At 36.2% G+C, this 24,556-nt stretch overlaps 1 protein-coding gene across 4 annotated transcripts in view; it reads right to left on the bottom strand.

The window, feature by feature from the left end:
• Cog4 (conserved oligomeric Golgi complex subunit 4) overlaps nucleotides 1-24,556 on the bottom strand; it is a 321,056-nt gene that overhangs the window by 88,866 nt on the left and 207,634 nt on the right. For 3 of the 4 annotated variants that reach the window (XM_090397413.1, XM_090397410.1, XM_090397411.1), the window contains one exon: nucleotides 6,915-7,016. The exons of the other annotated variant lie outside the window; for it this stretch is intronic. In XM_090397413.1, the coding sequence (XP_090253539.1) occupies nucleotides 6,915-7,016 (102 nt within the window). The remainder of the gene's footprint in view (nucleotides 1-6,914; nucleotides 7,017-24,556) is intronic. 4 annotated transcript variants of the gene reach the window in all.

The raw sequence follows: 24,556 nt of genomic DNA, 5'->3' as shown, positions 1-24,556 counted from the left end.
TTTTGAACAGAAGAGATGTTACATGTGGTTCAATTTTTAGAAACATTGTTATAGATTTTTAATGTGGTAAGAAGAAGTGTGATTCTTCTGTAATTTTCTGGGTTGTGCAGATTGCCTTTTGCAATTGGTATTATTAAGTCTTCCCTCCACCATGATGGAATGTTGTGTATATAGCTAGAGCTGTATTGCAGATTTTTAGTAATTGTTTCCAAAGCTCTTTCTTCCATGTTTAATAGATCTGTCATTATATCATTTAATCCAGGTGCTTTCTGATTCATTTAGGTTTTTAGTGAAGTTTCAAATTCTTGCAATGTAAAATTATTACACATAATGGGAAGTTGTCTTTCGATTATTATTTCTGGCAAAGCATATATATATATAGTGAAGTTCAGTGGTGAATTATTCAACAGTTTATCAAAGTTCCTCCAAACTAAGAGTTCTTCATTTCTTTAAAATATCTTGCTATTTTTTTACCTCTGATTCTTCATCTTTTGGGGTTCGTTTCTCTGGTGAATAAGGAATTAGATACAAGGTACATTTTTCCAATTTATGCATATTCTGATATGTTTCAAATTTCTGACAGATTATTATTAGATGACAGATAGCCTGGAAGTTTCATCATTATTTTGAAATGCCACATATATAGTCTAACCATAGTGTTACGAGTTGAACAAACCTTTAATCTCATATTTGTAAATTTAGGGATACAAAAACACACGTGTTGAACAGATTCTTTTATTAATTACTAATAAAATAAAACTTGCCGTTTCGACCCCTATATCGAGGTCATCAGAAGAAGAATACAACTGTATAAGGAACCAAGCTACATGCTCATGCCCTGTATACCAGTAAACTAAATCTACGTAGTTAATAAATCCTTTTTCCTAGCCTGACCTCTAGTGATAAAAAATAAAATAAAATAAATTAATTAAAAAAAAAAATATATATATATATATATATCAAAATAAATAAATACAACTATAATAAACTGCTAAAGTCCTCATGTATTAATATTCTTCTGGATAGTTCTGATTGTTATAAAATGATTTCTTTCAGTTGTTGCTGTTGAATGTTACAAACACTTCACCAGGTTGTCTTCTTGTAGTGGGATTTTTCTAAGGCTAGTTTAGGTTGTTATACAGGTTGTAGATGGGTCCTCCACATTCTTGAAATGGTTAGGCCATCATTTTTGTTGAGATTTGGGTTGTGTTTGAGTATTTCACATGACTCTTTAAATTTTCTCTCAAACCAGGTTTGGTGCGGTGTAGGGACTTGGTATTTTTCCAGTCAATTCTGTGGTATGTTTGGAGTGCGTGGTCAGAAAGGCCGGTTTTACCAAAATGGAGGTATTTAATGTGTCGCTTGTGTTCGTCTTGTCTGATTGGGATAGTTCACCCTGTTTCCCCTATGTATGGCATGTTACATGTGCATTGTAATTTGTATACCCCTGGGTGTGCTAGGTGTGGAAGAGGATCTTTATAAGAACCGAGTAGGTGGCTTAACTTATTTGGGGGTTTTAAAGGTGGTTTTAATGTTGTATTTGCAAAGTGTTCTGTCTATTTTTTCAGAAATGCCTCTAACATAAGGAATGGCAATAGCATTCTTGAAATCCTTTTTGTTTTCTTACTGGTATCTTTATGGAGGATCTTGTGAATAGTTTTTTTACTGTATCCATTTTTGATAAATGGTTGGTTGATGATCTTGTATTCCTGGTTTAGAGCCTGTTCATTAGAACAAATAGTTAGGGCTCTGTGTTTAAGGGTGCTTATGACATCTAGTTTTTGTGTTGGGTGGTGGTAAGAATTTTTGTGTATGTATTGGTGTGTAGGTTTGCGGTAAACTGAGAAGGAGAGACAGCCAGAGGGAAGACGTGTGACAAGTGTGTCTAGGAAAGGAAGAGAGTTGTTTTTTCTATTTCAATGGTGAATTGGATACGTTTGTGTTGTTTGTTTAGGTGGCTAAGGAATGTATTTAGAGCTTCGCGGCCATGGGGCCAAATGGTGAAAATATCGTCGATCCAAATATCTGAGCCAAATTTTGGGCTTTAGACATGCTGTCTCTAGAGCAAATAATAATCGAAAGACAACTTCCCATTATGTGTAATAATTTTACATTGCAAGAATTTGAAACTTCACTAAAAACCTAAATGAATCAGAAAGCACCTGGATTAAATGATATAATGACAGATCTATTAAACATGGAAGAAAGAGCTTTGGAAACAATTACTAAAAATCTGCAATACAGCTCTAGCTATATACACAACATTCCATCATGGTGGAGGGAAGACTTAATAATACCAATTGCAAAAGGCAATCTGCACAACCCAGAAAATTACAGAAGAATCACACTTCTTCTTACCACATTAAAAATCTATAACAATGTTTCTAAAAATTGAACCACATGTAACATCTCTTCTGTTCAAAATTCAAGTAGGTTTCTTGAAAAGCAGAAGCACTGTTGAACACAGCCACTGTCTTAGAAGGCTACAAACTAAGAGTTCTTCATTTCTTTAAAATATCTTGCTATTTTTTTACCTCTGATTCTTCATCTTTTGGGGTTCGTTTCTCTGGTGAATAAGGAATTAGATACAAGGTACATTTTTCCAATTTATGCATATTCTGATATGTTTCAAATTTCTGACAGATTATTATTAGATGACAGATAGCCTGGAAGTTTCATCATTATTTTGAAATGCCACATATATAGTCTAACCATAGTGTTACGAGTTGAACAAACCTTTAATCTCATATTTGTAAATTTAGGGATACAAAAACACACGTGTTGAACAGATTCTTTTATTAATTACTAATAAAATAAAACTTGCCGTTTCGACCCCTATATCGAGGTCATCAGAAGAAGAATACAACTGTATAAGGAACCAAGCTACATGCTCATGCCCTGTATACCAGTAAACTAAATCTACGTAGTTAATAAATCCTTTTTCCTAGCCTGACCTCTAGTGATAAAAAATAAAATAAAATAAATTAATTAAAAAAAAAAATATATATATATATATATATCAAAATAAATAAATACAACTATAATAAACTGCTAAAGTCCTCATGTATTAATATTCTTCTGGATAGTTCTGATTGTTATAAAATGATTTCTTTCAGTTGTTGCTGTTGAATGTTACAAACACTTCACCAGGTTGTCTTCTTGTAGTGGGATTTTTCTAAGGCTAGTTTAGGTTGTTATACAGGTTGTAGATGGGTCCTCCACATTCTTGAAATGGTTAGGCCATCATTTTTGTTGAGATTTGGGTTGTGTTTGAGTATTTCACATGACTCTTTAAATTTTCTCTCAAACCAGGTTTGGTGCGGTGTAGGGACTTGGTATTTTTCCAGTCAATTCTGTGGTATGTTTGGAGTGCGTGGTCAGAAAGGCCGGTTTTACCAAAATGGAGGTATTTAATGTGTCGCTTGTGTTCGTCTTGTCTGATTGGGATAGTTCACCCTGTTTCCCCTATGTATGGCATGTTACATGTGCATTGTAATTTGTATACCCCTGGGTGTGCTAGGTGTGGAAGAGGATCTTTATAAGAACCGAGTAGGTGGCTTAACTTATTTGGGGGTTTTAAAGGTGGTTTTAATGTTGTATTTGCAAAGTGTTCTGTCTATTTTTTCAGAAATGCCTCTAACATAAGGAATGGCAATAGCATTCTTGAAATCCTTTTTGTTTTCTTACTGGTATCTTTATGGAGGATCTTGTGAATAGTTTTTTTACTGTATCCATTTTTGATAAATGGTTGGTTGATGATCTTGTATTCCTGGTTTAGAGCCTGTTCATTAGAACAAATAGTTAGGGCTCTGTGTTTAAGGGTGCTTATGACATCTAGTTTTTGTGTTGGGTGGTGGTAAGAATTTTTGTGTATGTATTGGTGTGTAGGTTTGCGGTAAACTGAGAAGGAGAGACAGCCAGAGGGAAGACGTGTGACAAGTGTGTCTAGGAAAGGAAGAGAGTTGTTTTTTCTATTTCAATGGTGAATTGGATACGTTTGTGTTGTTTGTTTAGGTGGCTAAGGAATGTATTTAGAGCTTCGCGGCCATGGGGCCAAATGGTGAAAATATCGTCGATCCAAATATCTGAGCCAAATTTTGGGCTTTAGACATGCTGTCTCTAGAGCACGTTGCTCAAAGTCTTCCATATAAAAGTTAGCTATTGGGGGAGAAAGTGGTGAGCCCATGGCTGTACCTTCTTTTTGAAGGTAAAAATTGTTTTGCCACACGAAATATCCGGAGCGGAGTACGTGGGCAAAGAGAGCTGTGATGTCATGTGGAAATATGTTCTGTAGGAGCAAGATCGTGTCATTGATCGGGACATTGGTAAAAAGGGAAGTTATGTCAAAGCTGACTAATAAATCTTGGTCGTTGAGTGTAATGTTTTTAATTTTATTAATGAAATGTTGTGTATATTTTATGTAGGAAGGGGACTTACCTACCAATTCCTTGAGTGTGGCAGCTAATTTTTTGACTAAGTGATAATTTGGGCTGTCAGTTCCTTCAACAATCGGACGAAGCGGTGTGCCTGGTTTGTGTATTTTTGGCAGGCCATAAATTCTGGGCGCATGGGCATACTGAGGTATTAATTTTTTTGTTGTTTCTTCGGGCCATGTGTGGACGGATTTGATTAATTCAGTTGTTTTCTTTTTGTTACGTTTTGTGGGGTTGTAGTTTACCATTTGGTAGGTGTTGTGGTCCGATATTAAATGGTTCATTTTTTCAATGTATGTTGTACGGTCTAAAAGGACAGTGGCATTGCCTTTATCTGCTTTCGTGATTATAATGTCTTGGTTATTTTTTAAGGATTTAAGGGCTAGATTTTTGGTTTTGTTTAAATTAGTGCTTAGTTTTTTGTTTGAATTTAGTATACACGATGTTTCCATTCGTATTTTATCAGCCAGAATGGTGGAGAGGGATCTTAAACCTCTCTCGATATGATACACGATATCAAATTTGTTTACTGACCTCGGAGCAATGGCATAGTTCAAACCTTTCTTTAGCAGCGAGAGTTCGCCTTGGGTGAGATTGTGGTTTGATTGGTTGATAACCAAGCAGTGATCCGATGGTGGTTGGTTGCTCCTAACATTGTTTGTGGGCGATTGGCTGCTCCTTATGATGTCGGTTTGTGATTGGCTGTTCCTTTCGTAATGGTGTTTTGATGGTCTTGTGTTTTTCTGTTGTTGTAGGGCTTGAAATTTCATTACTAATTTTTCTTTGTTTTTCAGTAATGAGTGCTTTAATCTGTCAGTAAATTTACAGCTTTCAGCACATACAAACCACATATATAATGTGCATATAACAGTAGATGCTTGAAATGTCCCCTCCCCTTTTGCTTTCACACACACACACCCAAAGTTTGGGAGGCTACATATTGATGACAACATACACAACATCCAATGGAAATTCTGCAGCTACTCGCTCCAAATCCACCTTCAGGCTGGCGATGCTGTCGTTTCTTGCAGGCTACTCTCTCAAGCTCCAACCACAATTTGAAGTCCAATGGATTTAGATCAGGACTACCAGATGGCCAGTCAGATGGTGATATGTGTCAGCCACATTTGCCTCCAACTGCTGTTGTGTGGTCCTTGCCTTTGTTCAGAGGCTGAGTCCTGTTGGAAAGTCTACTGCCTACTGTGAAACAAGGTGTTGTTCAGGGGCCATACCACAGTATCTTGATACACTTTGGGGCAGGTTTTGATCCCCTTTCTTACAGAAATGTAACATGTATACTTCCAATACATTACTCCCCACACACATGCACATAAACCATCACTGATGTGGGGGTGATGACCTCTCTAACTGGGTGTTATGGCACGTGCTGTGCAACTATCTCGGGCATATATTCTCCAATCATTTTGGCAGTTAGACTTTTTAATGGTGAAAATCTTCTCATCTGTGAAGAGGACATCTCTGTGTCTTGTTCGCATACTACTGGGGAAGTGTCTTCACTTTTATCACCCTCTGCCACATAATTTGTGGTGTTAGGAAGTGTGTTCAGTAAAACAATGATAGGCTCTCAATCCCAGGTCATCAGTTAGTACACATGACATTGTTCTCCATGAAATGTTCATCTCTCACGACATTGCTTTCTGTGTTCTCACAGGATTATAGCACACTGGCCGATTTAGGGGAGTGTCATGTTGCTAAAACTATTGTATGAGTGAATCATCAAAAAGCAAAGTATCATAAGATGGGTAATACTGTATATTATTAATTGCATGTGTTTCTGGCCAAATAGTTTGTTTTACAATGAAAATGCTGAGTTTCTAAGAGGAAAAACCTTGCCATCTCTAAATGAAACTGTTAATTTGTTTTCATTTGAAAATATCTTATAAAATTTCCTGAACTGATGTTATCAAATAAAAAAAAAATAAAAAAAAAACGGTTCCAAAATAACACATCTTACACTTGCTGGCCTGGTTGGCTGAGTGGTTAGCATATCTGCTCTCCAGCCAAAAGGCTGCAGGTTTGAATCCCACTGTTGACATGGATGTTTGTGTTTGCCTGTGAAAATACTAGTGGTGGTGGTGGGGGGGGGGCAGTAGATGATGTCGTTCGCTGTAGTTGGTGGATTGAGTGGTGGACATAATGGAGAATTGTAGAGCAGATGCCCTCCCTCCTTCGATGAGTCTTTGGACTCCTTGGAGGTGTCAGATAATAATAATAATTTTTTGCTAGTTATTTTTACAGCTATTTTTGCCTGTTTTTGTTTAGGAGTGTTCCTAAATGAAAACAGGCAAAAATAGCTGTAAAAATAATAGTTTTTAAGAGGAGTATCATGGGAATTTCCCAGAAATAATATCTATATTTTTTGTTAGTTTTCCAAAACACTGAACTTGACCATTAAAGAAAATAATAAGCATTTGTATTAAATAAAGAAATTTCTGAATATTGTATGCAATTAGAACTTACTCTGTTAAATGTGCATTTTAATACAGCTTTCTCAAGATGTAAGGTCAACTCTGTTGCTAACAAAGTTACCAAAGTATCATAATTACCAGATGTTAAACTTTCCTGTAATTAAAATACCTTACATATAAATTAAATACTATACAATTACAAAAACTATAATACTCTATATCTTCCAACATATTTCAAGCAATTTTAGAATTAAAATCATCAATTTATAAATTACTACAGGGAGAAAAAAAAAGAACTCAAAGAAAAGAAAGTAACAAGCGAGAAAACACATGAAAAATAATGTCTTCTTTTAACTGATGTTCTGGCAATTACAATGTGGAGTATACTGAACTTTGATGAAGTCTGGGTGACAGTATCCTATGCCAATACCTTCATACTGGTGGGCCTGTTAATAGAGTAAAATATTACATAAATGTTTAATATGTTAGTTTTTTAAAATTTTTGTTTGGTGAGAATTTGTTGTTTGTTAGAAATACATTTCTGTTAAGTTATTCAGTATGGTAATTATGTACTCTGTATTATTCAAACTGTCATATGAAGTAAAAATTGTAATAATGACAAATATGTGTGTGACGTGGAGTTTCTCTGTGAATGTTGGGATCAGACATGCGCACTAGCTGTGGAAAATTGTGTATATTGTATGCCCACAGTTCATAAAACTGGGGCTGGCAATGTGCCAAGAATAGTCAATTCATGCTGAAGGGGAGAAAGAAATAAAGGATGCATGAATTGGTCACCAACATGCGAAATCAAGTGCTTTATGCATAAATTTTCTAACTGTTGTACAAGAAAATTTATAAAGCACTTTAAGAACTAGAATTTTCATAAAAGAAAAGCTAATTTTCTAATGTATGATGCATGAATTGGTCACCAATATGCGAAATCAAGTGCTTTATGCATAAATTTTCTAACTGTTGTACAAGAAAATTTATGCATAAAGCACTTTAAGAACTAGAATTTTCATAAAAGAAAAGCTAATTTTCCAATGTATAATAATAAACATTCATCCCGTGAAACGCATCAATTACCCTAATATCAGAATGGATTCTCCTTCTTCTGACATGCACAGAAGTGTCAAAGGGTCTCGTATCTGTGGGCATAAAGTAAGAGCTGTCATCAGTAAAACAAAAAGAGATTTTTGGCAAAGTACAAGAGATTGGCAGGAAGGACGTTGTCACTCAGAAACAAGAAGGCGAGAGGAGGCATGCAAGAGAGCAGAATCGGACAAGATAATTACTCTATGGAATTAAGTTTAAAAAATGTCGGAGAACTTTTTAGAAGTTACCTTCCAAGAATAAGGAACTGTACAGCAAATGTATGCTGAATTAAAAGCATTAAATATTTCTGAGAGGCAATTTGCCATGAAAGCTCAGGAAATTGGAAATGCATTTGGACTGCTCAAGTAATATATTCCTGTTAGTTTGTAATATATTCCTTGTTTGTGAGATCTTCTTTGAGGAGCAAAGGAAAGGCTCACACACACTTATTATAGTATAAAATTCTCACACATTTTAATATAATATAATATAATATAATATTATATTAAAAAACTGCACAGCCAGTAGGATAAATAGCATATGTGAGAGTTGAATCATATAATATAATAAGATAAAAAATGGCAGCGAAATAGGGCATGAGAGAGAGAGATAAAGCACTATAATATATTAACAATAGTTAGATATGAAGTAGCTTTCCTTCGTTTGAATGTAGCCAATGAGCATGAGTGTTTAGAGAGCCAATCAGGTGTCATCTTGTTTTGGCAATGAGCCAATAAGGTCACAGTAGGATTCAGCTATTGATGTCATGTACTGGAAATGAGAGGAGGACATTTGTCAGTGTGTTATGTGATTGCTATCAAGTTGGTTGGTTTTTTGTGTTCTTTCATTTAGTGAGCTAGTAAAACATAATAAAATTAAAGAAATGGTGCAAAGAGTTGACTGGTCACCCAGAAAGTGATGTAAAATACTACTATTAAGTGAACAAGGCTACTACAGTTATGAAGAAATTAGAAGAAAAATTGGTGGAAACTTAACCAAAGGTGGCATTTCTAAATTTTTGAAGAGGTATAAGGAGACTCAGTCACTACAAAACCAGACTGGTAAAGGCAGGAAAAGGTGCACAACAGCAAGTGATGATAGAAGAATTAAGAGACTGTGCCTACGTGACAGAAGAAAATCATCTGGGTGTATACAAGGTGAAATGGTGCAATAGAATGTGAAGTTGAATGCAAGGACTGTTCGGTGCAGACTGCAGGAATTTGGTCTAAATGCTAGAATTCCACGAAAAAAGCCATTTTTATCTCTCAAACAAAGGTTGAAAAGATTAAACTGGGCTAAAACCCATGTTAACTGGACAGCGGAACAATGGGACAGTGTTATTTGAGACCAAAATCTCCCTGTTTGGTAGTGATGGCATAAAATACGTAAGGAGAAGAATCGGAGAAGATTTGCATCCTGATTGCATTACACCTACCGTGAAACACCCACTTAGTGTTATGATCTAGGGTTGTATGGCATCAAAAGGTGTGGGCAGAATTTGCGTGATTAATGGGAATATAAATGCCGAAAAATACATAAATGAAATACTTGAGCCCACACTGGAGCGAGCCTTCTGCACGTGATCTTTTCCAAGATAATGAAGCATTTATATTTCAACAGGATTCAGCTCCATGCATGTCATGTTGCTGCTGTGTGCAAAAAGTGGTTTCAAGATAATCATACTGCACTGCTGGAATGGCCTAGGAATAGTCCAGACCTTAATCCAATCGAAAATCTATGGAGCTGACTAAAGAAACTTGTTAGTCAGAAGCAACCCACCAATAAAACCCAATTAATAGAAGCAATAATTCAATCTTGGTTCACATTATAACAGCTGCAGAACTAAAAAACTTGGTTCACTCCATGGGAAGGCGTTGTAAGGCCATAATTAATGCTAAAGGTTACCCAACTAAGTATTAACTCACATCGTGAGAATTTTTGTATATCTCATTTTTTCTGTGTTTCACTTTTCTTCTTTATAACTGCTGTTCTAATAAAAAAATCCTTCATAAAAGTTATTGCATTACATTCTTGATTAAATTATCTTTCCATTGATATATATAATTTTATGATATTACACCAAAAAAAAAGTGGTGTTATGAGCCATCAAACCTCAAAAATACACTTTTTCCAAAAGGTTTCCACAATTTTGTGTGTGCGTGCGTGCGTGCGTGTATATACCGGGTGATTATAAAATAACATCAGTGTTCAGAGCCCTCTAGCGAGTAATGTATTGGACGAAACACACCAATATTCGGTAGACATACACAGTGGAACATGGGGATTCGATTTAACGGAAAAAAAAAATAGTACCAAAAGTCGCCAACACTGGAAATTTTGGCGCTGCCAAATTAATTTTAGTAGGTGTGACTAATGAATGACTAAATGGCAAATGAGAGACAGCACACATCAATTTCATGACGTTTATTGTTAATTATAAATGAGGTTCAATATGACCACCATTCTGATGTTCCGGGAACTGCATATGGTGCACGACATTTTCCACAGTGGCTCGCAACATATCGGAATTGATTTGTCTCACGTGTAACGTTATTCGATCTTTCAAAGTTGGAATATCAGGTACATGTCCTTGAATGTTGGAATATCAGGTACATCCCCACAGCCAAAAGTCACAAGGATTGAGATCAGGCGATCTCGGTGGCCATGGTGTGGGAAATGCACAACTAATGATTCTTCTGTCAGAGAAATGTTGACGCAAAACACGCTGTACCTGAAGTCCGATGTGGGGTGGTGCACCATCCTGCATGAAGATAGTCGAATCGAGACATCCTCTTTGCTGCAGTTGTGGAACCACAAAGTTCTGTAGCATATTGGCATACCTGTTAGCATTGACGGAACAGGTCACTGGTCCATTTTGGCGATTTTCCTCATAAAAGTATGGACCGATGATAAAAGATGCCATAAATCTGCACCAAACTGTGACTTTCGGCGAGTGGATAGGCATCTGCAGACACACGTGCGGATTAGTTGCAGCCCAAATGCGACAGTTGTGTGTGTTAATATCGCCATTCAAATAAAAGCGCTTTGTCACTCCATAAAATCTTCCACAACCATGCATCATCCACTTTCATGTGCGCTAAGAATCTCAAAGATAAGTTGATTCGTGTGGTCGCATCACCAGGGCACAATTCTTGAACATGACTGATTTTATAGGGGTAAAGCTTCAACATCTGATGTAGGATTTTCCACACCATTGTCTATGCAATATCTGTTTGCCGGGATATTGCTCGTGCACTGCTGGTACCCTGCACATTCGTCATCTCTTGTTCCACAATAGCAGTTGCAACTTGTTGGTGATTGATTGGTTTGCGTCCCCTGCCTACCTGCACTGCTAGAGTTCCAGTAGTTTCAAATTGCCGAATAAGTTTTCGTAAGTTTGTTACGCTAATTGGTCCTTTTCGTAAATTTTTCATATGCCGAAAATCACGAAGACAAGCACTGGCATTATTGTTCCGCTGATAATAGAGTTTGACTAACAAAAGCATGCTCATGTAAGGTAAGAGGCATTGAAAAGCAGTTCGTCTACGAATGATAAGAAATCTCACAGGCTTTCCTTTTACTGCATGATCGTTCACAAGAAACGCGATAATGCAAATTAATGCATTTCACTAGGTAAACAGTGCCAAAATTTCCCCTGATGGCAACTTTTGTACTATTTTTTTTGTTAAGTCGAATCCCTATATTCCACTATGTGCATCTACCGAATATTGGTGTGTTTCGTCCAATACATTACTCGCTAGAGGGCTCTGAACACTTGACATTATTTTATAATCACCCGGTATATATATATATATATATATATATATATATTTTTTTTTTTTTTTTTTGAGATACAATTTAAAAAGTTATTCTATTAGCATATACTGGAGACTGAATCTAATAGCAGCACTTTCAGGTCAGCTAATGTGTAATTTTTACTCACATTATTCTACCTAGAGGAAAGTGAGCCTAGAGGGAACCTAAGTTGTGGTATGAGGAGGTTGGGGTTGGGGGGAGATACTTTCAAGGCAGTGATTTGTAGAGAATTTGGGCAGAAATTCTTCATGCATATGGTTTAGTGAAGAACCCATTACTATAAGTTTTTTACCCTAGAAATAGAATCAAATAAGCAGTTAGCCTTTTTAGATCTTCTAATTCTTCGCCAACCAGATGGTAACCTACATTTCTCAGTTTATAGAAAGAAGACTCATACAGGCCATTATATCCATGCGGAATCTCATCACCATCCCAGTCAAAAGGCAGGAACTATTAAAACAGTGGTTCATCGGGCCCACTCCTTTTGTTCTACAGACGATCTTTTACAGAAAGAACTACAATACATAACTTCTTCCTTTCTATCTAATGGTTATAAGAATTGCTTCATTGAAAGAACTTTGAGTAGTTTTAATATGTCTTCCTCTTCAAACACAGAGAAAATAACGCGCATTACTATCCCTTATGTACAAGGCATCAGTGAACGTATAGCAAAAGTTTTAAAACCACTGAATATTTTTGTTGCCTTTCGACCGTTTAGAAAAATCTCCACCTTTCTCACTTCTCCTAAGGACGAGCTTCCACATCTTAATCATCCAGGTGTCTACCAGATTCCGTCCTCTTGTGGATTATCCTATTTCGGACAAACGGAAGATCTGCCTCTATTCAGCTAGAAGAACACCAATCTTATATTGAATACTTTAAACCTGAAAAGTTTGGACTTTCTGAACATGCCATCTTCACTAGATACAGAGTTCATTGGAGAAAGACAAGAGTTCTTCACAAAAGTCAGTTTCTCATGGAACGCCTTTATAAAGAAACATGTGAAACTCTACTTCATTCTCCTAACTTAAACAGATCCGACGGCTTACGTCTGTCCCCTTTATGGGAGATAGTACTTTACAAATCAGCTAATCTTTCCTAACTTTTTATTGTATTAATTTTTTTTTTTTTTTTTTTTTTTTTTTTTAGGAAAGTTATTGACCTTTGTAGTTATCTTACACCAGCTACTTAGATGGTGCTTTTTGGAATTGTCAGTTAGTGTTTAATTTTGAGCTTAATGTACTGAGGATGCCTGTGACACACAGGCGAAAATTATACTAATAAATAATCTTTCTACGTGAGTTTTTTCCATTATTTATTGTGTACCATTACTATATATATATATATATTACATATCCTGCCAAATTTCAACTCAACAGAAATAACAGATTTCATATGGATAAAGGGATTGCCTTTATCCATATGACATCCATGGAAATCCTCTAACAAGAGGATTTCCATGTCGCCTTTCAGGAATGCAGAAAACTGACTGAGGCTTCTGACCAAATGTCCAATTCTCACCCTCATGTAGTGCACCCCCATTAGTAGGGATCTACTAGGTACTGAATGAATGAGGAGGGCTAGCAAGATTTGCAGAGGCTACACTGCATAATTCAGAGAGCCTGGTCAGAAGGTTGAATTCCAGATGATTGGATTACAGCTCTTACAGTTCCCATTATTATAAGGGAAATAAAACAATGGGAGAATTATAGATGACTTTTTCTACTAAGTGTTCCATGTAAGATTAATGGATGCATACTTGAAAGGAGGTTGAGAAAGATTGTGGAAAATAAACTTGGAGAAGAACAAGCTGGATTCAGGCCAAATAGAGATTGTCAGGATCAGATTTCCACTTTAAGACAAATAGTTGAGAACTCATGGGAATATGACAAGGATATGTAATTAAGTTTTTTAGATCTGGAAAATGACATGACAAGGTGTTGAGAAAAACTTTTCAAACCACTACAATTATATGGGATAAACAGAACATTATACAGAGCAATACATAGTCTATAATTGAAGTTGCAAGTCAGCAGTTAGAATTGAAGGAAATACAGGAAGATTGTTAGGGGTAAGACAAGGATGCACATTATCTCCACTCTTATTCATCATCTATATGGATAACATTATGATAGAACGTGGCATTAAACCTGATATTAAAATTGAAGGTATCAAACTTAGCACTTTGCTTTATGCAGATGATGTATTTCTAAACACAATTAGTAGAAGTCTCATGGATTCTGTAACTAAATTGAATAACAGCTGTAACAAATTTGGCATGAAAATCAGCAATAAAAAGAATTGCTGATTTTCATGACTAAAATTGTGAAAATGGGCAGAAACATTGACCATAACTGCATTCAGCATGGAGCCTAGAGCCTACAGAACAAGTATCCCTCGACTTATGTCTGTTCGAGTTACATCCTTTCGAAGTCTGTGATCCCATAAGGGAATAAATAACATTTTCGGCTATACTTTCAAACAAGACGTAAGCAAGCATAAGGTAAAGCATGCACAGCGGCAACCTCCCTTGGCAGTCGGCCCGTGTCTTCAACAGTTCCTCTGTTGATTTTGTGTTTGAGAAATAGGTTATTTGTATATTTATTGTTAAATATTTCACGATAATTTGTGCAACATGGCCCCTAGCGAAGAATCACAGAAAAAGAGGCCAGCAATTGATCTTGAAACGAAATTTCAAGTTATAAAGCAACATGAAACAGGTAAGCTCGTTAATGTGATTGCACATGACTTCGGATGGTCTCATTCCACAGTGACGACCATTTTGAAAAATAAGGATAAAATCGTAGAGGCTGGGAAAGGGTCTGCTTCCATATTAAATCAATGAGAGTGACAAAGCAAAGACAAGGTCCTATCGGTGATATGGAAAAGCTACTTTAATCATGGATAGAGGACCTGAACCAAAAGCACATGCCCCTTAGTACTGTGACCATAACCGCTAAGGCACTAAGTCTCTTCAACATGTTGAAGGAGAAACAGAATCCGATTATGACTACGAATTCAATGCTTCTTCTGGTTGGTTCATGAGATTCAAGCAGCATTTTGTGCTGCATAATTGGAAAATATATTTGAATCTTCAAGTGCTGAGAAGGCTGCCAAGGAGTTTATGGAAAAATTGGATAAAATTATTATGGAGGAAAATTATTAGCCCCCAGCAAATATTTAACATGGATGAGACGTCCTTGTTTCGAAAAAAAAAATGCCCGAGCGGACATTCATCCACAAAAAGTCAAAATTTATACCTAATTTTAAAGCTCTTAATGTCCGTATTATGATTCTGTTATGGGTAATGTGCCTGGATATAAACTGAAACCATTTGTGATATGGCACAGTGAGAATCCATGTATCTTCAAAAACATTGGGAAGCATACTCTCAGTTCATTATCAGAGCAATAACAAGTCATAGATGACTCAAAAATTGTTTGAGTATGCCTTAATAAACTTTATGCGAGCGAAATAAATAGCTATTGTGTGAAAGAAAATGTAGAATTTGAAATTTTATTGATTCTAGATAATGCTCCAGGTCATCCGTCTTATAGCAGTGATCTTCATCAAGTTCAAGGTCACGTTTCTCCCTCCAAACATTACTTCATTGATCCACCCGATGGATCAGGGAGTTTTTGCAAGGTTTAAGGCTTATTATCTATGGACAACTTTTTCACCAGCCATTTCTGCTACTGAAGGAAATGACCAGACTCTCATGTAATTCTGGAAAACATTCAATATTTATGCTATTAAAAATATTGCTGTGGCTTGGGACGAAGTGACCTCTCAATGTATGAGTGGCATATGGAAAATGGAAAAAAAACATTAAAAACATTTGTTCATGATTTTGGAAGTTTGTAATAGTGAGCTTAGCAAACAATCTGGATCTCAAAGTGAATGATGACGACATAACTCAACTCATAGAAAGTTCTACCCCCGAAGAGTTGACCAACGAAGGATTGCTCGAACTTGAGGAACAACTGTTGCAGAACAGTAAATCCGAGAAAAGGAAGAGGGGAAAGCGAAACACAGAAAGAGGTAGTTAAACAATTTATAGTGAAGGGTCTTGCAGAAATGTTCTTTGCAGTTAGCGATGTTCTTAAAATGGCTGAAGACATGGATCCCAATGTTGAACGCTACTTAATAATAGAAACGAAAGTACATGATGCGTTTGCTTGCTATGAACAAATTTATGATGAAAAGAAGAAGAGGAATAAGCAAAGCACATTGGACATTTTAATCATAAAAACAAAGGCTACAGCAGAAGAGCAACAGCTTGATCGCTCACACAGGGAAAGTAACGAAGAAGTGATTGTGGATGTGATTGTGAAAGGATAACGAAGATTTGGATGATTATTCTCCTGTTTTATAGTGGCAGTAACACACAGTACAGCTTTATAATAAGGTTTAAAAATTAAAATGACAGTATACTTATTACGGTTAAGTCCCTAACCCCTATAACTCTGTTGATTTAATGTATTGACTTACGTCCTGACAGATGGAATGGAACCCAGACGTAAGTTAGGGGATGACTATATTTGAGATATTTAGGCACAGTTTTTAGTGAAGATGGCAGGTTAAATCTGGAAATAGACAACAAAATAAACAAAGCTGGTATGGTGTGTAGCTAGATGAATAAATTTATATGGAATAAGAGAGAAATTAGCCAAGACACCAAACTATCAGTATACAAGGCAATGTTTTCAAACCAATTTTAAGTTATGGATCTGGGAGTTGGGTTAGAAATAAAGCACTTGATCAAATACTAGTGACCACAGATATAAGTGTTCTGAGAACAATTAGGGAAGTGAACCAATCGCAGAATCATTTTAAAAATGAAGATATTAGAAAGGAACTTAACATTATTAGCATTCAAGAATGTATAAACATAACTAATCTAAGGTGGTATGGTCACTTAAACAGAATGCATGAGGAAAGGTTAGCAAAACAGATTTCTGATGTCAAGATGGCAGGAGAAAGACCCAGAGGAAGACCAAGGTCTAGGTGGATTGATTCAGTCAGAAGTGCCTTAGAAGTATGAAATGTTAGATATGACAATATTAGAGTACGGACAAGTAACAGACTAATTTTGAGAAAAATTGTGGATAGGAGATTAATAATTATGTAAACTTAATCATCTAGTGCTGTCATAGTAGCCTGAGGGTACATATCAGGAAACTGATAATGGATAAAGGCAGACCTCACTAGGTCTCCTGGGTTAATTTCATAAATGTATGTGGTTTTAGTTCTAATTGCAACTATGTTCATTTCTAGTCTGCAAAACCATTCTTACTTTTCCTAGCAGAAACAAAATTTTTTTCAAACACTACTATCTCAGATTTCACAATTACACACTGTTTCGACTCTTTTCATTTCAAAGGTATCATTTGTGAATATATTCATTCTGATATAGTATGCCTGAGAACTTCTAACTTAGAATCTTCTCTTTTTGATCCCTTTTAATCCCATTTAAAATCTTACACAAACTGTCAAATTCAATCACTGCACCCAAAAAAGTTCAGAGTGCTACAAAGTGCTCTGAACTTTTTGGTTTCGTTTCTTCAAATGTTAATTTTATGCAGTCCATTCCTAACAGTGAGGTCATCTTTCTTGGGGATTTTAATTTCTCCCTCACCTCCATATCAATCCCACACACGAGGGATGGAAGAATCTATGGCACATTAATGGCATGTGCAAGATGAATTTGGGTTGAGAAGAAAGATTGAAAAAGTTGAAAGAGTTCGAGCAACAGTGAAGAAGAATGTTTCAGAAAACAGAGGTAGATGAAATAAAAGAAGAAGAGGAGGAGGTTCAGTGTATTTAGTTTGACTTGTAAAAGGATATTGCAGCCCATGTTTTAGGAGGTCCAATAGAAAAAAGAAAAACAGATGTCACTTCAATGGAGTAGTGTCTGTGGAAGTAACTGCAAAACAGACCATCTGTGAGATAGTGTTGAAGTGAGTCAGTGAGATAGATGAATAGTCAGTGAGAAAGGTCAGCTGAATCACCACCTATGTTCACAACTCCAACTGTACAGATCAAGCATGTAGAGATGAGACATTTGATATCAGTAATTTTTTTTGTGTTGTTGTTACACAAATTGTTTACATGTACCAGATAACCACAATCACTGTTCAAATATTCAGATCTCATCCTCACTAATGACCCTTCTAAGTATACTAGGATGTTTGTCTTTGAGGCAATTCAGAACACAAATTAGCATTGATTTCTTCATCTTTGGAGCAACAATCACATAGCTGCTTGATGACTTCCTTGGTTGGATTATTGTTTAGTCTTAACTGGACATATTCTAACTGGCCTTCATCAAAACTCTTCTGTTTCTGCTTATACCAAAGCCTGAAATTGCTACAAGCAAACTATCAATACATCCAAAATTGATTTTGAAAGGACTAAAAGCAGGAAACTTACATCATGTCCAAATGGCAGACATGCTTTCTGGTCTTCTGCCAAAGCTGTTGAGCATAACTTTTGTTTAGTCTTACTTCTATCTCTTTTGCATTCAAATGTTTCTAATGCATCATTATCCTCCACATAAAAAGCCAATCTCCTGGCTTCTTATACTTGGTAAATGTACTACCAATTCCAATAGGCATTGGTAGTAATATCCCCCCCCCCCTCTTTGATGATTTTTTTTTTCAGAAAGCAATCAGAAATATCATGTCCAAACCTGGATACCAAACATTCACTTTGTCCAGACAGCATTGTTATGATTGTTGTTTGAGAATTTGTGTTTCCAAGTTGATGCATGTCCTATGTCACCTTTTTTTTATTCTTGCCTATTTCAGTAGTGGAATCTTTCAAGTGGAATCTTCCATATGCATAATAATTTCAGCAGCCTGGGGCTTCCTTACTCTAACTTCCAGTCTCTCTCTCTTGTTATAAATGTACTGCAAAGAATGCCTCTTCAGCAACCTAAAAATTAGATCTGCTCTTTTTGCTCAAGGCATTACTTTACTTCTGAACAGTTATTAACTTTATACAATCACAATTCATCCAACTAATGAATAGTATTCTTCACATTTGAGATAGTGCACCTTAAGAGCTCCTTAAATGTACTTGACTAAGTATAGAAGAGAGCAATTAGGTTGATAAGTGACCCATCTCTTACCAATTCAGTTCTCATTGACAAAAATGTTCAGTTTCTAGTGTTTGCATTTTCTAGAGATATTTTTAATAAGTGGCACTGAAAAGAAAGATCCCACTCTCTTCTCAACACACCTCATACAACACAAATTTTTTGTCCTCTTCATTTATTCCTTCTGCTGAAGTCTTCTGGAACAGTCTTCCATTTTATGTATTTCCTAAAGAGTATAATCTACATATTCAAGTCCAGTGTTATGCCTTTTTTTTTAAAATTTTTTTCAGCTTTCTGCCTATCATAGTACTAATGTCCTAGAGGATGAACAACCTCTCATATATAGGATTACCATGCAAAAAAAGAAACTTTTTATATGATTTCTTCTTCCAGAACTTCCCCTGTGGCTTCTTGAGTCAATCAAGCAGTTCTAAATTTTCTGTACTTGCAACAACTTCACCACATGTCTCTCTGGCTGAATCAACTAACATCGCGCCCCCCTGCCACACACAATCATATTTGTATATTTAAATCTATGGACACCAATGATACCTAGCAGGTTTAAAGGCCTTAGAGAAGATAAAGGAAAAAAAATTGCAAATTTGACTCTACAATTTATCTCAGAAAAGTGATTAGATTTGATTCATTTTAAAGCTATCATAAATATTTTTCTTTTCAATAAGATACTAATTTTTATCCAACCAAACTTAATGGTAATCACTTCCTATTTTAATAACATCATCTTATCTTATCAATGTTTATTGATAAGATATAAATTTTTTAAGATAAAAAAATGTTTATCTTATCAATAAACATTTTTTAAAATTCTTGTATGTTCTTGTCACATGATTTATACACCTTTATGCTGGAAAATGGTGTTAATGATGACTAGTCAAGGTCCTAAAAATCCAACAGGTGCATGGTATTATTTGCTGAAATAAATGTCTTGAATTCATTTCCTTCTCTACTGTTTAGATCTACAGCAAGAACCAGCTTTCCTTTTAATTACTTATTTATTTTATTATTATTATCGTGTGGGCACCTCCATGGAGTCCAAAGACGCATCGCAGAAGATCCAAAATATCCACACAATCTATTATATCTCTCCTTGAACAGACAAAGCACTCACAACTGACTCTGGCAACCCATTCCATTCATTCACAACTCTCCAAATGAAAAATCTAGTCCTCATGCCTCTACTAAGCACATTTTTACTCAACTTCCTGGGATAAATTCTTGTTCTTCTCCCTCTAGCCAAGTGCTGAAACATTTTCCCTGCATCAATCCTATAAAACCCTTTGAGTAACTTAAATGTTTCTATCATCTCCCCTCTTTTTCACCTATCAATCAACTTCTGCAATCCACACACTCTCAATCTATCCTCATAGGGAACATTCCACAGATGATTCACCATCTTGGTTGCTCACCTCTGAATCCTCTCTATCACAACCTCATCCCCAAGAAACCCAGGAGAATAGACCTCAGTACAATGATACAGATGTGGACATATCAAGGCCTTATAAAGAGGAATAACTTCTTTATTTCTACTTGTTAGTGTGTTCTTCAATAGCTAAGTAATCTTATGAGATACTTCAGCAATATGTCTTCTAAACTTCAATTCTCTGTCTACTACCCCTAAATCCCTAGCTTCATCTATTTCCTGGAGTACAGTTCCATCAATCTGGTACATAGCTTGTAATTTATTTATCCCAAAATGCATAATTTTACACTTCTCTGCATTAAAGTGATACTCATTATCTTTTGCCCATACTGACAGTCTATTTAAATCGTCCAGCAAACTCTCTGCATCATCTTGATTAATTATTACTCTACCTAATTTTGCATCATCAGCAAACAACTGAATATTTCCTTTCAGGTTATTTCCTATATCATTTATGTGCAAATTAAACAGTAGTGGTCCTAGAAATAAAACTTGTAGAACACCACTAGTCAAATGCTTTTGCCTGGATTCTGCTCCTTTTGATATCTCCATACCACCTTCTTGATATCTGTTCAGCAGCCGCCCCCTTATCCACATTACCAGTGTCATATCCACCTCCATTTTCTAACTGGCGTAACAGAGTTCTATGTGATATTTGGTCAAATGCTTTTGCAAAATCTAGCAGAATCATCATATAGCCATTTCCTTTATTCAACTCAGCTGTCAGTGTATTATAAAGAGTTAGTAAATTACTAAAGCATAACCAATCCTTCACAAAGCCATGCTTCTCCTGATAGAGTATAATATTCTTATCTACCCATTCTTGAATCCTCTTTTTGACCAATTTTTCCAGTACTTTTACTACGCCTGAAATACTGATTGGTCTATAATTTGCTACTGCAGTCTTAGAAGCTCCCTTATGCAAGGAATTATTTTGCATTCTTTACACTCCCTTGAAACTCTACCAGAGCTGAGACTTAAATTAAAGAGGCCTAGTCAGAAGTGTTCCCAGTACCCTTGCACATTTCTGCAAAACATGAGTTGATATTCCATCTAATCCCACAGCTGTATTTACACTGAGATTCTGCAATATTCCAAGAACCTCCAATTCATCCACCATTGTTCCCACATTAGTTTCTGTCACATAAGTTAAAGCAGTAACCTGACTAGGATGATAGACCCTTGCAAAGTGGTCACTCAGTAACTCAACTATTTTATCTGCTTCTGTTTCCTCATGACCATCATCACTCATTAAGGTTAATCTTCCATAGTCATTCTTTCTCTTACTTACCACATAACAAAAGAACTCTTTGAAATTTCCTGTAGCCTGCTTGGCTAGATTCTTCTCATAATCTGATTTTGCCTTCCTTGCCATGCTGGTCACCTTTCTTGCCTGAGCTGTACTGCTCATGAGTTTGCTGGTCACTTTTCTCTTTATATACCCTCCACAGCATTTTCTTCTTCTTCTTCTGCAGCTCGTGCTTAATGACATTACTCATTCATCTAACTCCTACCTGATTAACCCTCCTTACCCTAGGTATACAATTTAATACTGCTTCCTCTAGATGACTCTTAACTATATCCCATGCATTACTAACATTCTTACCTTGAAGTGTTTTATACCATGATGCAGATTTAAGCTTCTTCTTAAGCTTGTCATAATCACCTGCCTTGTGGTTACACATATATCCCCTTCTTGATAGAATATTCCTCATTTTTACAATCTCCCAAGTCAAGACTGCGTGGTCGCTTTCACCAATTGGAGGCAATGTGGTGTATAGCTCTTCTGATACTAAGACCAAGTCCAAAACTCTCCCACCCCCTCCATCACATGCTGCCTTAAGTAATTATCTCTTTGCAGTTGTATAAATTCTATTTTCTTCTTGCCATGTGATCTTTCTTCCTTCCAGTCTATATATTCATAGTTGAAGTCTCCTATAATAATCACTCAACCTGTACTCATTATACTAATTTGGCAATGCATGTCTTCCAGATCATCTGTGGAACTCCCTGGCCTATAGCAACACCCAAGTGTATATTTTGTCTTGCTGGCCTTAATCTCACACCAGATTGTTTCAAATGATCAGCCACCCTCACATCTGACTCCTATTCTTTTTGGCTGCAATTCATCTTCTATCATCAGCAGTACTCCTCCTTCCATCCTATCTTCCATGAATATACTAAACCCTTCACATTCGATCCCTGTAACTACATCATCTGCTAATTAAGAGGGAGCTGGTAATCCTGTTTTATTTTATAGCCGGGTACGAAACTCGGGTCGAAATCCATCGACATCCATAGAGTTTCAATGCCGAAAAAACTATCGGTGGAACCAAGTGTAAATGATCACTTGGGTAGTACAACACCAGGGCAACTCCATGCAAAGGTGGAGCAAACTCTGTCACTAACTTTTATATTCACTCATAATGTAAAACCCAGCTCCTAAGAGATGTGTATATATACTGTTTTACATTATGAGAAGAGGTCACTACCCAGACCAGTTTCAACCTTTTTTGAGGTCTCATCAGTGAGTAGCTAGACCTGGAATATCAAGGTTTTAAGTGAACCGAAACCTACATACCTCTACTATCAAATTGACAAAGTGGTGTACTATATATTAGCCTTTCGGCTTATTACATCATCTGCTGTTAGCCAAGTCTCACTAATGGCTATAACTTTTGGCGAGGTTGCACTAACCAATGCCAAAAACTCCTCCCTCTTGCTCCTAATACTTGTGACATATAGAAACTGCAGCGTCCCTTTAGTCCCCCCCCCCACCTTCCTGAATTAACTACCCTATTCAATATTTTTGCTTAAGAGACTAGATTCTACACTTGGTCATTCTCACACTCACTTGCCTCATGGGTGCCTTCACATAAACTTACTTGTTTCCACCTTAATTGCTTAAGTTTTCCTGAACTTGTGCTTCATAAGTGTATTATAAGCAGCTGCTACACAAATTTTCTGGAACTGAAAATTTGAAAGTGGATGTTTATACAAATATATTTAGTTGGTTGCAGTGGCATATTTAGGAGACCTAGAGCGGAAAATTTTGAGGGGCAGTGGAAATTTCCGAGCTCTCATTTTTGTAATTATATTTATATTATGAATTTACGATATAAATAGGTTATGCATGTAACCTATTTATATCATAAATGTTCATTAAATATGGGGGGGGGGCACTTTCTGCGGGCCTAGGGGTGGGAAATACCTAAATACGCCTGGTTGGCTGCTATGTTTATCTATAATAAATCTGTTCTATTTGCATGCATGAAGCATAGTGTTTTTCCCATTAAGTGTGTTGTTTGAGTTGTCTCTAATTACACTAATTGTTTCTAAATATAATGCACAGATGTTAAATGTCTGATTACTGTATTTCATGATAAACAAAGCTGCTTGTTTTTCTTGCTTGTGTAGTATAGCATCTGTTGAGGTTGGTAAGTTTTTTTAACCATATAGGGACATTTTTATTCCAGTCTTCGGAAACAACAGGCAGTAAAATTTATCTATTCCTGAAAAATGAATACTTCTGTGTATTATAAGAAGCTGTTGATCTACAATAAAATACTAGCATGTCTGAGATATCTATTATTGATCAAACAGAAGAGAACAGTAAATAAAAAACAAGGTTCTATCCTCTCACTCACCCTCTTTCTTATATTCATCAATGACCTGCTCCAGTCAACCATCAATCCCTTCTCATTGGACAAACTTTACACCATAAAAACCCCCACAACATTATTGTAGTCTTTATGTTGGAGGCTCTGTTGACAAGGGTTTTGATAATACTATATTGTTGAGAAAGGGGGATGGTTTATCTATTCCTGAAAAATGAATACTTCTGTGTATTATAAGAAGCTGTTGATCTACAATAAAATACTAGCATGTCTGAGATATCTATTATTGATCAAACAGAAGAGAACAGTAAATAAAAAACAAGGTTCTATCCTCTCACTCACCCTCTTTCTTATATTCATCAATGACCTGCTCCAGTCAACCATCAATCCCTTCTCATTGGACAAACTTTACACCATAAAAACCCCCACAACATTATTGTAGTCTTTATGTTGGAGGCTCTGTTGACAAGGGTTTTGATAATACTATATTGTTGAGAAAGGGGGATGGTAGGAAAGTTTATGTATGTATCTACCTGTGGGAGGGGGGGGGGGGGTTAAAAGCTTTAATACCTGTTTAGAATTAAAGTAATGCCGTGAACAAAAGAGGAACCCTAATTTTTTGA

This window comes from Typopeltis vanoorti, chromosome 9, assembly GCF_054136105.1.
Source record: "Typopeltis vanoorti isolate ZY-2024b chromosome 9, IOZ_Tvanoo_1.0, whole genome shotgun sequence".
NCBI lineage: Eukaryota > Metazoa > Arthropoda > Arachnida > Uropygi > Thelyphonidae > Typopeltis > Typopeltis vanoorti.
The sequence above is the reverse complement of the archived record's forward strand: the minus strand, read 5'-3'. Positions and strand labels throughout refer to the sequence as shown.